The sequence below is a fragment of the Loxodonta africana genome, chromosome 25 (assembly GCF_030014295.1).
Source record: "Loxodonta africana isolate mLoxAfr1 chromosome 25, mLoxAfr1.hap2, whole genome shotgun sequence".
NCBI lineage: Eukaryota > Metazoa > Chordata > Mammalia > Proboscidea > Elephantidae > Loxodonta > Loxodonta africana.
Window position 1 is genome coordinate 19,289,565 of NC_087366.1, and position 14,080 is coordinate 19,303,644.

At 41.1% G+C, this 14,080-nt stretch overlaps 1 protein-coding gene across 1 annotated transcript in view; it reads right to left on the reverse strand.

Annotated features, from left to right (window-relative positions):
- Positions 1-10,288: 10,288 nt before the first annotated feature.
- The window catches only part of LAMC1 (laminin subunit gamma 1), a 128,402-nt gene continuing 124,610 nt past the window's right edge, over positions 10,289-14,080 (reverse strand). The window contains exon 28 of the mRNA XM_003410851.3: positions 10,289-13,367. Coding sequence (XP_003410899.2) covers positions 13,111-13,367 — 257 coding nt within the window. The 3' untranslated portion in view covers positions 10,289-13,110. The remainder of the gene's footprint in view (positions 13,368-14,080) is intronic.

Consider the following 14,080-nt stretch of genomic DNA (forward strand, 5'->3'; position numbering starts at 1 on the left):
TTTCCAATTTTGAGATGAATAGTGGTTGATAGGCAGCCAGGCATTAGCACAAACGCCTTCCGCGTCCTGTCTGGCCTCCTGTCAGGTGTCTTTCATATTTGTGGCGCCTCGTAAAGAAAGTCATTCCACACCTCGTCTGGCCCTCTTGGACTTGAGCTTGGGAGCAGGTGCCCCCTGTGCCCCGCACCCTACCCTAGCCTCTGGGATGGTGGTGGGTGGAGTTCTACTTTGAGAAGTGATCTTTAAGAACTGAGATTTGCCCCTTCCATTTCTGAGATTAAAAAGGTTATTTGAGGAAGATAAGGAAGCCTCTGCCCAGGCAAGCCGTTCACCGCTGCCCCAGTGAGCACGCCTGGGGCTCTCTTTCTTCCCCTGTGATTCACAGCCTCTGGCCATGTTCTGGAAGCTGGGCTCTCCCGGGGCACCGCACCCGTGTGGTCATGCAGTGAGCACACCCAGCAGGTTCACCTGGCTAGACAGTGGCTGAGGTGTCAGCTGCAGAAGGGAAGTACAGTCACGTACACACCCCAATGATGAAGAAACAGACAGACGGTGACACAAAGATAGCAACTGCTCTGCTTTACCCTGGCTTAAAATAAATATAGCAACTACACCAGGTGAATTTACCTGACAGGGTACTGGAGCTTACCGGCCCCTTTCAAGCCCTGTACATAATTTTGTATTTGTGATCTGTAATCACAGTACCCATTTTCTTTTCTAAAGAGGACTTCCCCGATTTCATAAACTTATGCCCCCCAAATTTGCCCAGACTCTACTAAATTTTGTATATTGTTTCACATACTTTAATAACTACTCTGTAAGGCTGACCCAACCCCCTTTACAGGAAATATAAGCAAGCTCGAGAACCTTACAGAAGGCCCACAGCTAAATTTTCTGTGACCGATGGCCACTCAGTAGGGCATGAGGTATAAACTGAGCTTCTTGTAATGACTTTAAGTAAGTATATTTAACTCATCGGTTATCGTAATTTCAAATGCATCTCCCACATCAAATAAACTGGATCTCTCCTACTTTATGCTTTTGGAACCATTCAGAACACCAAATTCATAGCATTCAGTGGTAATGATGAATCATAAACGACCTTGTTCATCTTTTGACCTGTACGCATCTAATGGATAGAAATTACTACTTAAGAGATCTTATAAAAAGTCAAGAACTCAAGAGGGCACTAAAATACTCCCATTGAAAGTTTTAAAAAATAGATTTGTCTGAAGCCAATCAATGCCCTTCTATCTATTTGCTATATAAAGTCTTTTAAAATAAATTTTGGGTTTCCAACTGCATTAAAAAAATAGGTTTGTTGGTCTCCACCTACTTTTTTTTTTTTTATTTCTTTATTCAGCAAATATTTATGGATCATCCACTAGATGCCAGGCACTGGGCCAAAGACAGACATGGTTCCTACAGCCAGAGAACTTTCTTCTAGAGGCGCTTGTTGAATGGAGACAGAGCAGTGACTATCCATTTCTGTATTTCATTAATGTGAATAGCAGTACACAATTGTTCCTCAGTGAAACCTTAAGTTTATTTATTTAGGCTTTGTACTATTTCTATATAGAAGAAGCTCATTACTCTTACCTCCCAAAGCCCAGTCCAGTGTGTCCTAATACATTTACAGGTGTGTGTATTACAGATACTGCAATATACTGTGTTGCTTTAAATCTTCCAAGAGGGACAACTTTTGATTTAGAGTTAGAGGGTATCTTAGTTATCTAGTGCTGCTGTAACAGAAATCCCACAAGTAGGTGACTTTAACAAACGGAAGTTTATTTCTAGGAGGCTAGAAGTCTGAATTCAGGGTGCTGGCTCTAGAGGAAGGCTTTCGTTCTCTGTCAGCTCTGGAGGAAGGTCCTTGTCTCTTTGAGCTTCTGCTCCTAGGCAATCTTCTTGTGGCTTGCCATCTCTCTTCTCCATTTCTGCTCTGCTGGCTTGTTAAATCTCTTTTATGTGTCAAAAGAGATTGACTCAAGATACACACTACAGTAATCCTGCCTCATTAACATAACAAAGACAACCACTCCCAAATGGGATTATAACCTCAGGCATAGAGATCAGGATTTACAACATATATTTTTGGAGGACATAATTCAATCCATAATAGACAGTATTTAGGAAAACTATGAAAAGACATGTGCATTATCATATGTCTCCACCTACTTTTTAAAGAAGGTTTTTATTCCATAGAGGGAACGTCTTGATTAATCAACCAATTCAATGTTGTTATAGTAGTTAGAGTTTCTTAGTTTTAAGAAGCAAAAAGAAGAGCTAGCATTGATTGAACAGTGTCTAGGGTCGCTATGAGTTGGAACTGACTCGACGGCAATGGTAATGGGTTTAGCGCAGATACTTTCAGAACTTCTTTCTTCTTAATTTAAAGAGGTTGCAACTGGTTTCTTTGCAAGAGTGGCTGAAAGTAAGCATGGGGTTTGGCTGAGTCCAGCATGCAGACATGCAGGACATATCAATAATGAAGGAAAACAGAGGGAGGGGCAGTGGAAAAACTATTGAGAACCGGTATACAAAGGTTCTGAAACCTTAAAAAGAATCAGAATCACCTGGGGGAGGGAGGACTTATTAAAATAGAGATTACCCATCCCCACCCACAGAGTTTCCAGCTCAGCAGGTCTTGGGGGTATATTCTGAGAACTTTCATTTCTCACAAGGTCCCAGAAGAAGTTGATGTTACTAGTCTTAGGACCTCACTTTGAGAATCACTGCACTAGGAAGTGTTCTGGAGTCCACAATCCATTTTGAATACAATTTCATTTTACTACATATCCAGCCCTCATAAAGCTCAGAGCAAGATGACAATAAAGCCCACAATTGCTTTTGCCAGCCCTTTCTTTGACTCTATAAACCATCGGTAGACTACCAATGGTGTGATAACTGTGGTTTTTATTTTGACATGGCAAAGTCTTTCCAGTTGGGGCCTCATTTAATTGTGATGCACTTTTTTAGAGCCTCAAGTAGGCAGTGAGAAGTTGAAATAGCCAAATAACTTGCCACGTTGTCATTGGTGGTATGAGATTGACAGTATCACACTGCAAGTAGCCAATAGTAATTAATAAAAAAAAAAAAAACTGGGACATGGAAAATGAACATAAGGAGCGTGAGAGTTCTCACAGGTTCTAGAACATCTTCAATACACAGAGAGGAATGGAAGGGAGGAAAGTTGGGAAAATGCAACTTCTCAGTTGCACATTACTGAATTCTCTGTCCATGCATTTTCATATCTGCATCAATTTCCCCAAACCCATCTTTCATGTTCTCTCCAACACAGCTAAAAGCACGTCTGTTCATACAGATAGGCTTTTTCATTGAAGACTTCCCATAATGAACCGTCCTGAGCATTCTCTTATAGCCCCTCTGCATCTGTTTATCAACATGGTCATGTATTCCTGTTTTATGGAAATACGTCTTTATTTTTGTTTGTACTCTTTTTTTTTTTTTTTTTTAATGTTTTTTGCTACCTTCCTCCTTAGATAAGTTTCCAAAAGTAGGAATAATGGCCTTTGCCACAGTGTAAAACCCATGGTTCCCAACACTATGCAGGCCACATGAGCAGTGGGTACTCCAAAAATATTTGTCCACGATGCCTAAAAAAGGCAACCATCTATGGAAAAGGGACAGATCATGTCCCTTAAAGCCAATTAGGGTAATGAACAGTTAAAATCTATCACCATTTTTGAGAGCTTCGGCATCCATTCGAGTGACCTGTTTTTAGTTATGAGCCTGGAATGTCTGGAGGTGCCAAAAAGTGAGGAAATGCTCAAAGAATGATGGGGATATATCAAACGGTCACAGAGGTCAACCTGAAGGGACACTTAGAATCAAACTAAATATCGAGAACAACATATTATAACCCAATAAATAAAATAGGAATCCATGAGTTTGAAATAATATAAATATATAATAAAAAGCTTTATCTCACAGTATAGTGACGACTAATAAATATAGAGATAATGACAACCCGTTGCTGTCGAGTCAATTCAGACTCATAGCAACCCTATAGGTCAGAGTGGAACTGCCCCAGAGTTTCCAAGGGGTGCCTGGTGGATTTGAACTGCCGACATTTGGTTAGCAGGTGTAGCATTTAACCACTAGACCACCAGGGTTTCCAAGATAATGATAGCATTAGATAATCACCATTCGGTAACCATCATCAATAGGTACTAAAATGGTGGTTAAATGTGAAAGGAGTAATGATGTGTTTGTTCTCATGATAGACCCTTAAAAATCTGTTTTTGAAATCTAAGAACATTTTAGCAAGTTGTTTAATTACATTATTTATAATTAACTAAGAATCAGTTATACATTGGCAGTCCTGAGCCTATTTAAAATATTTTGGATTCCACACTCCTGTTGCCCCATAGCTTGAATATTAATGTGGAGTGCTCTTAGTTTCTGTTTTATAACCCAGTATTACCTTAAGGAACATCATGATGAACAGAGAAAATATTCAAGTTGTCAGGGATTTCATTTTACTTGGATCCACAATCAACACCCAGCAGTCAAGAAATCAAACAACTCATTGCATGGGGCAAATCTGCTTCAAAAGACCTCTTTAAAGTGTTAAAAAGCAAAGATGTGACTTTGAGGACTAAGGTGCGCCTGATCCAAGCCACGGTATTTTCAATCACCTCATATGCTTGAAAGCTGGACAATGCATAAGGAAGACGGAAGAAGAATTGATGCTTTTGAATATTGGACTGCCAGAAGAATGAACAGGTCTCTATTGGAAGAAGTACAGCCAGAGTGCTCCTTGGACATGTTATCAGGACAGACCAGTCCCTGGAGAAGGACATTATGCTTGGTAAGATAGAGGGTCAGTGAAAAAGAGGACAACCCTTGACAAGATGGACTGACACAGTGGCTGCAACAATGGGCTCAAACACAGCAACAATTATAAGGATGGTGCAGAACCAGGCAGTGTTTTGCTCTGTTGTACATAGGGTCGCGATGAGTTGGAATCAACTGGACGGCACCTAACAACAATAATTACTTCAAGAATGGGGCCTTGAAAAGAAGGTCTTTAAAACAGGCAAGAGACTGTAGGTTAGTTAGTTGTATTGTACTAACGTTAATTTCTTAGTGTTAATAATTATTCCATGGTTATGTCAGATGTTAACATTAGGAGAAGCTGGGTGAGGGATACATGGAAACTACCATCTTTGCAACTCTTCTGTAAATCTACAATTACAAGTAGACAAAAAATTAACTTCTATAGGAACATAAAACTATCTCATACCTCATAAAATGCTGTGGCAAATGACACTTATTTAAATAAGTCCAAAATTATAAAAACTGATTAAAAAGTATTAAAAAGCCAAAAAGGATAGGAAAGTGGAAGTAGTACAAAAATACTCCAGAAGAGTTAAATGTTAGGTGAACTCCTCATTAAGCAAAATTATCCAGGTGAACTGGCTTTACACTCCTTATCCCTGAGCCTAAGTATGGGGAAGAGAAAGGGAGGCAGAAAGCAAGAGGAGAGAGAGAACACTGTCAGCAATGTGTAGTGCTTGAGGACAATCAGTTCCAAGTAATCATTCTGCCACTAGCTGGTTCCTTAATATTGGACAAGACACCGATATATTTAAAGCCTGCCTTGCTTCCTCCATAAGAGGATTTGAGGCAGCTTATAATAAAATACAAGTATACTATTGGGGTTCTTAAAAGGAAAATGGATCAAAATCACAAGGGACAATAAGCCAACGTGCAGAAACAGTTGCTGGGGTGATGGAGCAGCAAACCACGGTTGGAATTTCCTCATTGGGCAAATGGAGACCCTTCTCAAATGAGAGGCAAATGAAAGGAAATAATTATGAAGGTGACTTAAGACATTAAATACAATGCAGGCTATCTTTATAGCGCTAGTCCCTGCCTTTCTGAGTCCCTCAGAAACTTAGAGGGCAACCTATCTGAAATCTCCGTGGAAAAGCTCATCTTCTGACCTAGTCTGATCCCCTGTATCAGCGCAACTGAGACAGCATAGAGCAGACTGTCTGAGCAACGAACAGCAAGTTGTAACACTAACCCCTCTGACCATGCTAAACACATAATCATCGAAATCATAGCTCTTTATCTTGAGGCTTTATCTTGGACGCTGGCTCAGCAACCCAGGTGCATCTTCCCCAGACGTTTCTGCTCATGGCTGAACTCACGCTTACTCTGCACTTATCCCAGTTTAGAAACTCTGGTCAGGAGGAAGTGGCTGGGGTAACTAATAGAGACGAGTAGGCAGAGTCCCTGTAGTACAAACGGTTAACCCTATTGGCTGCTAACCAAAAGGTTGGAGATTGGAGTCCATCCAGAGGCTCCTTGGAATAGGCCTTGCGATCTACTTCCGGAAAACCAGCCACTGAGAACCCTATGGAGCACACTTCTACTGACACACATGGGATCACCATGAGTCAGGACAGGCACAATGGTGACTGGTTTGTGTTTGATATATGAAGGCAGGCACTGAATATTCAGAAAGGAACTGCACTAGAAATTCTTAATGCTACTTACCACAGAACAAAATTCGATGGTTGCATTTAGTCAATGAAATGTCAAAAGATCTCAGTATTAGGGCAGACACCATAAAATTGGCCCCAAAAGCATCAGTCTGAAGTCCAAGTGGAGTTTTTGTGTTACTAACAATGGTGAAAAAAGGATTATGGGGGATGAAAGGGTGGTCCTCAAATGTATGACAAGGCATGTTTCATGCAGAATCACCTAAACTGACTGACTCAGACTTCGAGTGGGAACAATGTTGTAATAGGGTGTTACACCCTTCTTTTTCATTTTTTTTTTTTTTGTTAAGGCATGGAGGGGAATATTTATTGAGAATAAGAAATCATAAAATTATAAAATTCAAAGCTGAAAAAGATCATAAAATGATAAAATCTCCCCCAAATGAGAATTTTCTTAACTGCATGACACCCTTTTATAATGCCAAATGTTACATTCTGATCAAGGGCCTGATGCTCAACTTTTTATAGAAATGAACACAAACCATACCGAATCAATCACAACTAATCTCTCTATGACCTATAGTACAAGGCTCTCTAAGGTACATAAACAAACAGGATAAAACACCAACCAATCAGCTGAAATTTAGTGGGGCCATTTCCAGAAGCTAGAGAAAAAGAAAGGGAATTAATGCTATAATTTGGACCAGGAGCCAGAGACGCTTCCAGAAGGACTATGAGTAAAACCTCAAGACACAGAGTGGTTAGTGTGAGGCTGGGAGCCAGAGGACTGGGCCTTACAGACCCCAAGCCGGTGGCTGACGGCATGGCAGTGTGTGGTGTTGCTGTTCCATCTGGTGCAAGAGACAGTGGTTTCGCTTATCTTTCTGTAAGCAAGAGGCCAGACTGTGCTTCGGCAGGAGTGTTGAAGGAGCAGGATGCTATTGGGAGGAGGCAAGAAAGTGCATTATCAAGTATAAACCTCCCTCTCTGCTCACAACAGGAAAAAAAAAAAAAAAAAGCAACAGCTATGGCAGAAAAAGTGGATGAGAAATGCTGATCACCCGTGCATCCATCTAGGCAACACTCACACAAAAGGAAAAAAAAAAAGTTGCCGTCAATTCCAGTTCATGATGACCCTATGTGCTATAGAGTAGAACTGCTCCATAGGGTTTTCTTAGCTGTAATCTTCATGGAAGCGGATCACTAGGCCTTCCTTCCACAGCATTGCTGGGTGGGTTCAAACCACTAACCTCTAGGTTCAAACCACTAACCTTTAGGTTAGGAGTTGAACGTAAACTGTGCTTCCCAGGGACCTAGACGACACTAAATGACTACACTATGGCTCTGAGCTCTGAGGATTTGAACATTAACACATGCCCTGCTTTTGGCACGGGGGAGAGAGGTGGTGGAAAAGGTGGGTGAAGAGCCACAGAGGAGTTGCTAATCTCAACAGAGAAGGTAATGCCTCGACCTTATGCTTTACCCTGCCAGAGAGAGGAAAGAAAGAACATTCCAGACAGAGGGAAGAGTTGGAGCAAAAACATGGAAATATTACAACAATATTTGAAATGTTTTAAGTTTCTCATATTTGAATTCCAAATCAGGGACTTTTTTAGCTTTTCATTGGACTTTTAAACATTTCACTTTCTTAAGCATGCATTTGATGTTTGCTGTTTAGGATGTTGTTCATCAGCATAGCACAGGTATAATCGCTCTAGAGGACCTAATACAAATAAAAGGCACTAGGTTGATCACAGCGTTCCTGACCCAGTGGAGCCGGAGAGGGATTACTACTAAGAAATTTCTTATTTATCACTCAGACCACTAATACTTTAATTAAACCTGCTTACTGTGAAAGGGCAAAATAATCTACCATTTATCATTCTCTTGTTTCTGTTTTCATAAGCTATGGGCCTGATGAGATTTGATCTTCCTTGGCCTGGGTCCTTCTTCACATTACGAATAAAGTGCCACCTGTTGCTTCTCTAACTCATGGCCCACCTGGGTGCCAGGAGGCTTCTTAAACCACTCCATTTTGAGTTTCCTGGTATGTGGGGCTGGTGGGTTCAGATTTAGGAAGGGGCTAGAATGTTTAAGGAGTAATCCCATTGGGGTATTTTGAATCAGATTATGCTGGTAAAAAAAAAAAAAAAACAAAAAAACTGCTGACCCCTAAAATGAAACAGAAGCTTTAAAACTAGCATCAAATCACTCTGACATACTAACTATGAAGGAGACGTATTTACCTCTGAATTACCTACAAAGTCAGGAAAAGACTGAAGGTAAAGAACAAGGTATATAAGAAAGCTAGTAACTGGAGTCCCTGGAGAACATGGTTTCAGATTGACCCCATGGAAACTGGTGGTTGTTGTTGGGTGCTGAGGAGTCAATTTCAACTCAGAGCAACCCCACGTGTACAGAGTAGAACTGCTCCACAGGGTTTTCAAGGTTGTGACCTTTTAGAAGCAGACCTCCAGGCCTTTTGAGAACCCTCTGGGTGGGTTTGAACTGCCAACCTTTCGGCTAGTAGTTGAGTGCTTAACTGTTTGTGCCACTCAGATACTCCTCTGGTACTGGTCGTTGCCTCTAAAGCTCTCGGAAGTTTAATGAAAAGAGTCCAGATTGTTCTTAGAGATGTCATAGTTATAACGATGTGTAAGACTGGGAAGGTGGCATTGAATCCATAGGGACCCAGGGCTACAAAGGGAAGACCAAAGAGTAAGGGGGAGGCCTTCGGAGGCTCAGGGCCTTCCTGCTGTCTCTGTAGTGCCAAAATTCCTTGTTTGGTATCAAGTCCATGGTACTTCAGTTGGGTCAACCCTCCAGATGGGATGAGGTACATTAGCTACTTCAGACCTGCTAGACGAGCACATTCTTTACTTTTTCTTTTCATTCCAGAATATGTTTGAGTGTGTTTCTCATCATCTGAAGAAACATGAACTACCTTTAGCTAAAGACATGTGCATATATATACTGTTTAAAAGATGGGAAGGCAACTAAATTTTAAATGCACCTGCTAATTTAGGAAGCCCAAATAATTTAAACATAGTTTTCAGTAGTTATTAATCAAGTATTAAAACTATACCAGGCATGTTGCAAACTATGGCTTTCAGCCCACAACCTGTTTTTATAAAGTTTTATTCGAACACAGCCATACCCATTCATTTATATATTGTTTATGGCTGCTTTTGTGCTACAGCTGTAGAGCTGTGAAGCTGTGACAGAGAATGTACAGCCTGTGAAAACTAAAATATTTACTATACACCCACTTCTTGAGACGGTTAGGTTCCAAAGACCAGGTCATTATGCAAAAATCTGCGTTATGCAAAAATGGAGGATGACCACATCAGATCACAAAAATGGAGGATGACTACATCATTACACAAATGCCGAATTACATCATTACATAATTGCGAAACCACTGAGAATCATGGCCTAGCCAAGTTGACACCTAACCTTAACCATCACAGCCAGAGTTACTCTCACCTCAAACTTTGGCATTCATTACTGCCAGGTGTATGTCATTATTATGCACAAAATAGTTGGACAGTAGTTTTTTCACTATTATCATAAATGCAAAACGTCAGATAACAAGATAGTTGATAAGATGTACAGCTCTTTATAGACAAAGTTTGCCAACTTATGAACTACATCAATGTATCTCAGTCTGTGAAAGATTAAAGAAAAAACGGACTCCATCGTTCTTAAGAAAACGAGTAACCCAAAGCAGGTGTTATGAGCAGCTTCCCTTTCAACATACCTTTTAAAACGTCTTATGCTCCCAGTACCACACTCAGTGAACACCACATATGTAAAGGGTTACAAATATTCAGATTTTATTATAAATAAAATACTGTTTTTTTTTTAACATAAAAAATGCCAAGTGTTGCATTTTATTCACCACCCTGGGAAGCAAGACTGTAAAGATTAAGGCAACAGCTGAAGTAAAGGCACATGTAAAAGGGCCACGGTTGGGATTAAACGGAAAAAGTCCAGGGAAAGGAGCAGTGTACGTTCCCTGTGACACCCAGCATTCTGCAGCAGCCATCCTGTCCGTTTTATTACATAAAATACAGGTAACTGGAACTATACAATAAAATAACGGCTATATTGCAGGAGTGTAATTAAGGTATCATCTTACAAAGAACTTTTATTTTAAAAATAAAATTCTGTTTAAAAATATACCATACAAATGGAAGAGTAAAGCAAAAAGAAAAAAACTAAAAAACAAAACACAGTGGTCCAAGACTTGCTGGAGTGAACATGACTCGTAGGTTGGATGGAAAACTACCTTGGCAGTCTGTCTTCGGTCCTTTTCCTGCAATCTTGACCCAAATGTACACATTAGGATGTGGCCACTTGACAAAAGGAACTAGCCAGGAAAACACTGATGTGAAGACTTGGCAAAAAACCCATGCCTCCTGTGGTAGTGTAACAGGCCTGAGAGAAGTAAGACAGTCGAAGCTAGGGCTATGCCAAGTCAGAACATTTTTGGTAAACTCTGGCATGCCCCAGTGAAATGGAAAAGGGACAAGGGTTACTCAAGAACGAAGTTACACGATTTCCCCCAGTCTGCCCATCTGTAGCACTGTCCCCAATGCCCTACAAATGCTCAGTGATTATGCACACTTATAAAACTGATCCAATCAGCCTCAAACAATTTCCAGAAAGGGCATTTCTAGCTCATTCCTAGCTAGAACCACAATGGTATCTAAGATCCTCCTCAGCAAAATTTCCTAAGTTTGCCATATCCAGTCAGAACGGCCTTCCTGCTCTAGAACAGGCCTTGAGGACAATATTTTATGCTGCAGTTTGGGATCACCAGATTTACAATGGAAGAGAGTCTGAGGTACCTCTTTATAGTGGCTGTATGTGGAGGAAAGCAGGTTGATATTAGTATTAGAGAATGGAGGTCTTGCAAACACAAGGCGAAGAGCAAAGTACTGGGGAACAAGTACAATCCAAAGAATTCTAGATGGAAGGAAAGGAGGGATAGAGGTGGGTTCCACCAGTGAAGAGGAAAAATGGAGCAAAGAAGTGGTCAATGCCATTCTAGAAATAGGACCAAGTATATTTACATAAATTCCTTACTCTATAATCATGATAAAACAAAAACAAAATTTCACACAAAAATATAAATTTGAAATAATTAATAGCACCAGTGTGTCAGATAATAGTTTCTTTCCCCCGCTACGCACAAGTACAAAGTTGCATAGTGTTAAAGGCTATACGTGAATCTCAAAGGCGGCTGGGAGGAGAAAGGGGATGTGTGGCAGGGAATTGTCACGCTGTGATCTTAGAAGAAAACCACAGAGCCGAGGATCAAAAGTTGAGAAGCCCACTAGGAAACTCCAATGAAGGGTCTTCCGTCTACACTGAGAGAGGTTTAGAGTGGGTTAAAATCTTAAGGTGCAGGAACTAGATAGGTGTTGGCAGCTGTGTGAAATACTCAGTGCAAATGATTTACCACCAGGATTTCATGAACAACAATGTGTTCTGATGGGATTCTAGAAGATGGGAACCTTAAATGAAGAACAGGGCTAAGGGCCCAATGTGTCATCTCTCTACAATAGAAGAAAAATGGATATATGGGATCTTGACAATACAAGTTAGACCTCAATTTTTTCCCTCTGCAGGAAGAGGCTAGGACAAGGCCATCTGTGTTTTATTTTGTTTTGTCAAGACCTTAGGGACCAACTGTTCTCTGGCAGATAACTTAACACTAGCTCCAAGACTAACATACTAAAAAAAGCTCTAAGAATTAGTTTGATTTTGAAAAAGGCTTTAGTGGTTATCATATCCCTATTTCTTCTCTTTAAATTCCATTTACAGGAATATAAAAAGATGTCTATTGGTTTATTGGTGAGTGTAAGCTGCTCGTCCAGATTTAAGTTATCAGCTGCCCAAAGATCTGAAAAAAGTTTATCTTCCTACTCAATTATTAACATACAAGAAAATCTTCAGTCTACTTCTGTCGTCTCATGTTTTCCTAGAGACTGTCATGAACAACTGCATCCTTACTCGTGGATGGCTCAGCGTCCTGCACTCGGAACAGCTAGAACAACTGACAGATGGCTACCGATATTCTTACTATCAAATACCTTTGGCACAGGATGGTTATTTCCTTTTGCTTTGACAGGAGGAGAGGCAGATGTGTTTTCTTTCTCTATCAACTGGATATACTGGCCAGCACAATGCTACTATTAGTAGCCTAGCTTTTCCTTCATAGAGACAAGAGTACTGAGACTGCGGAGGTTCTGCTGGTGTCAACGAGAGAGAGGAGAGCTACTTGCTCTGCCCTGGCATACAATGGTTCACGGGATGTGTTTACACCACTGTAGAGTAATGCAGGGTGCCACATCTGTACGCATATCAGAAGGGAAAGTGTGGGTAAGGGAAGGATTTTGGTGGACGAGAGACTTTACTAGAGAAAACCCTTTGTTCCCAATTGAGGATGTTTAATTTGCTTCTCCTTAAACTTTGTGACTTTTCCTAGTTCAAAAGGACAGTGATGGGAGAGTCGCAGAGAAGTGGGGGTCTGAACAAATGTAATCTTTGTGTTAAGGCACTCTGTGGCCTCACAACTGCTCCCCTGTCAAGGGGGGTGCTGCCTTCTAGCTCTTGAAGCAAGACGCTAGGGCTTCTCAATGGACGGAGTGTTGAAGCAGCCAGATGGTAAGGTCTTCTTGATGTCTTCCAGGTTGTGAATGTCCTTCATTATCTCCTCAATATCTCTGTTGTAGTCCATGATGGCAGCCTCCTGCTTCTTGGCTTCATTCTCCAGGTCAGACACTTTCCTGTCTAGATCGCTGGACTTCATTTCATCTTTGGCTTTATTTAAGGTGCCTTCAATCTCATTTAGCTTGTTCAGGTCCACAGTGTCCAGCTGCCCTGTAGAGTCAGAAGGCACACAGAAGAGAACAGACGCCTTCGGTAAGAATGATAACATCACTCCACAGGTACCTCCACTAGCCTTTCCATAACGAAGGCCAGCAGCTGCAACTACGCAAAGGCAGCACTGCGAACACGCACTGATGTCGTACCAAGGGCAGAGACAATGTAAACCAAGTAGAAACGCTGGCCTAACCCGGTAGGGATGGCTCAGAACACGTAATGAACATTGGGAGGAATATTTTTCTTTCTGTAAGAAAATGGTTTTTGTGAACTACCATGTTCTAGACTTTAAGGCTCACTTTGTGGTTCTGAAGTTCATTTGGTAACATTTAATATAGCTTTTTCATGTTTATATATAAAATCTGCATGTCATTTTACTGCCATCTAGGAGGACTACGAAATCTGTAAGACAGAACCTTAAGCCATCTTCCGGGGCAGATGGATTGGTTTTAGGGGTCACTTCCAACTTTCTGGAGTTAGACAATAATAGGAGCCCTCACAAGGGCCCTGGCTGCACAGTGGTTAAGAGCTCAGCGGCTAACTAAAAGGTCAGCAATTCGAATTCACCAGCCACTCCTTGGAAACCCTGTGGGGCTATTCTACTCTGTCCTATAGGGTGGCTAGGAGTTGGAAATGACTCGATGGCAATGGGCTTGGTTTTGGTTTTGAGTAGGAACCCTCCCACGGAAAAAATGGTCAAGGTTTAAATG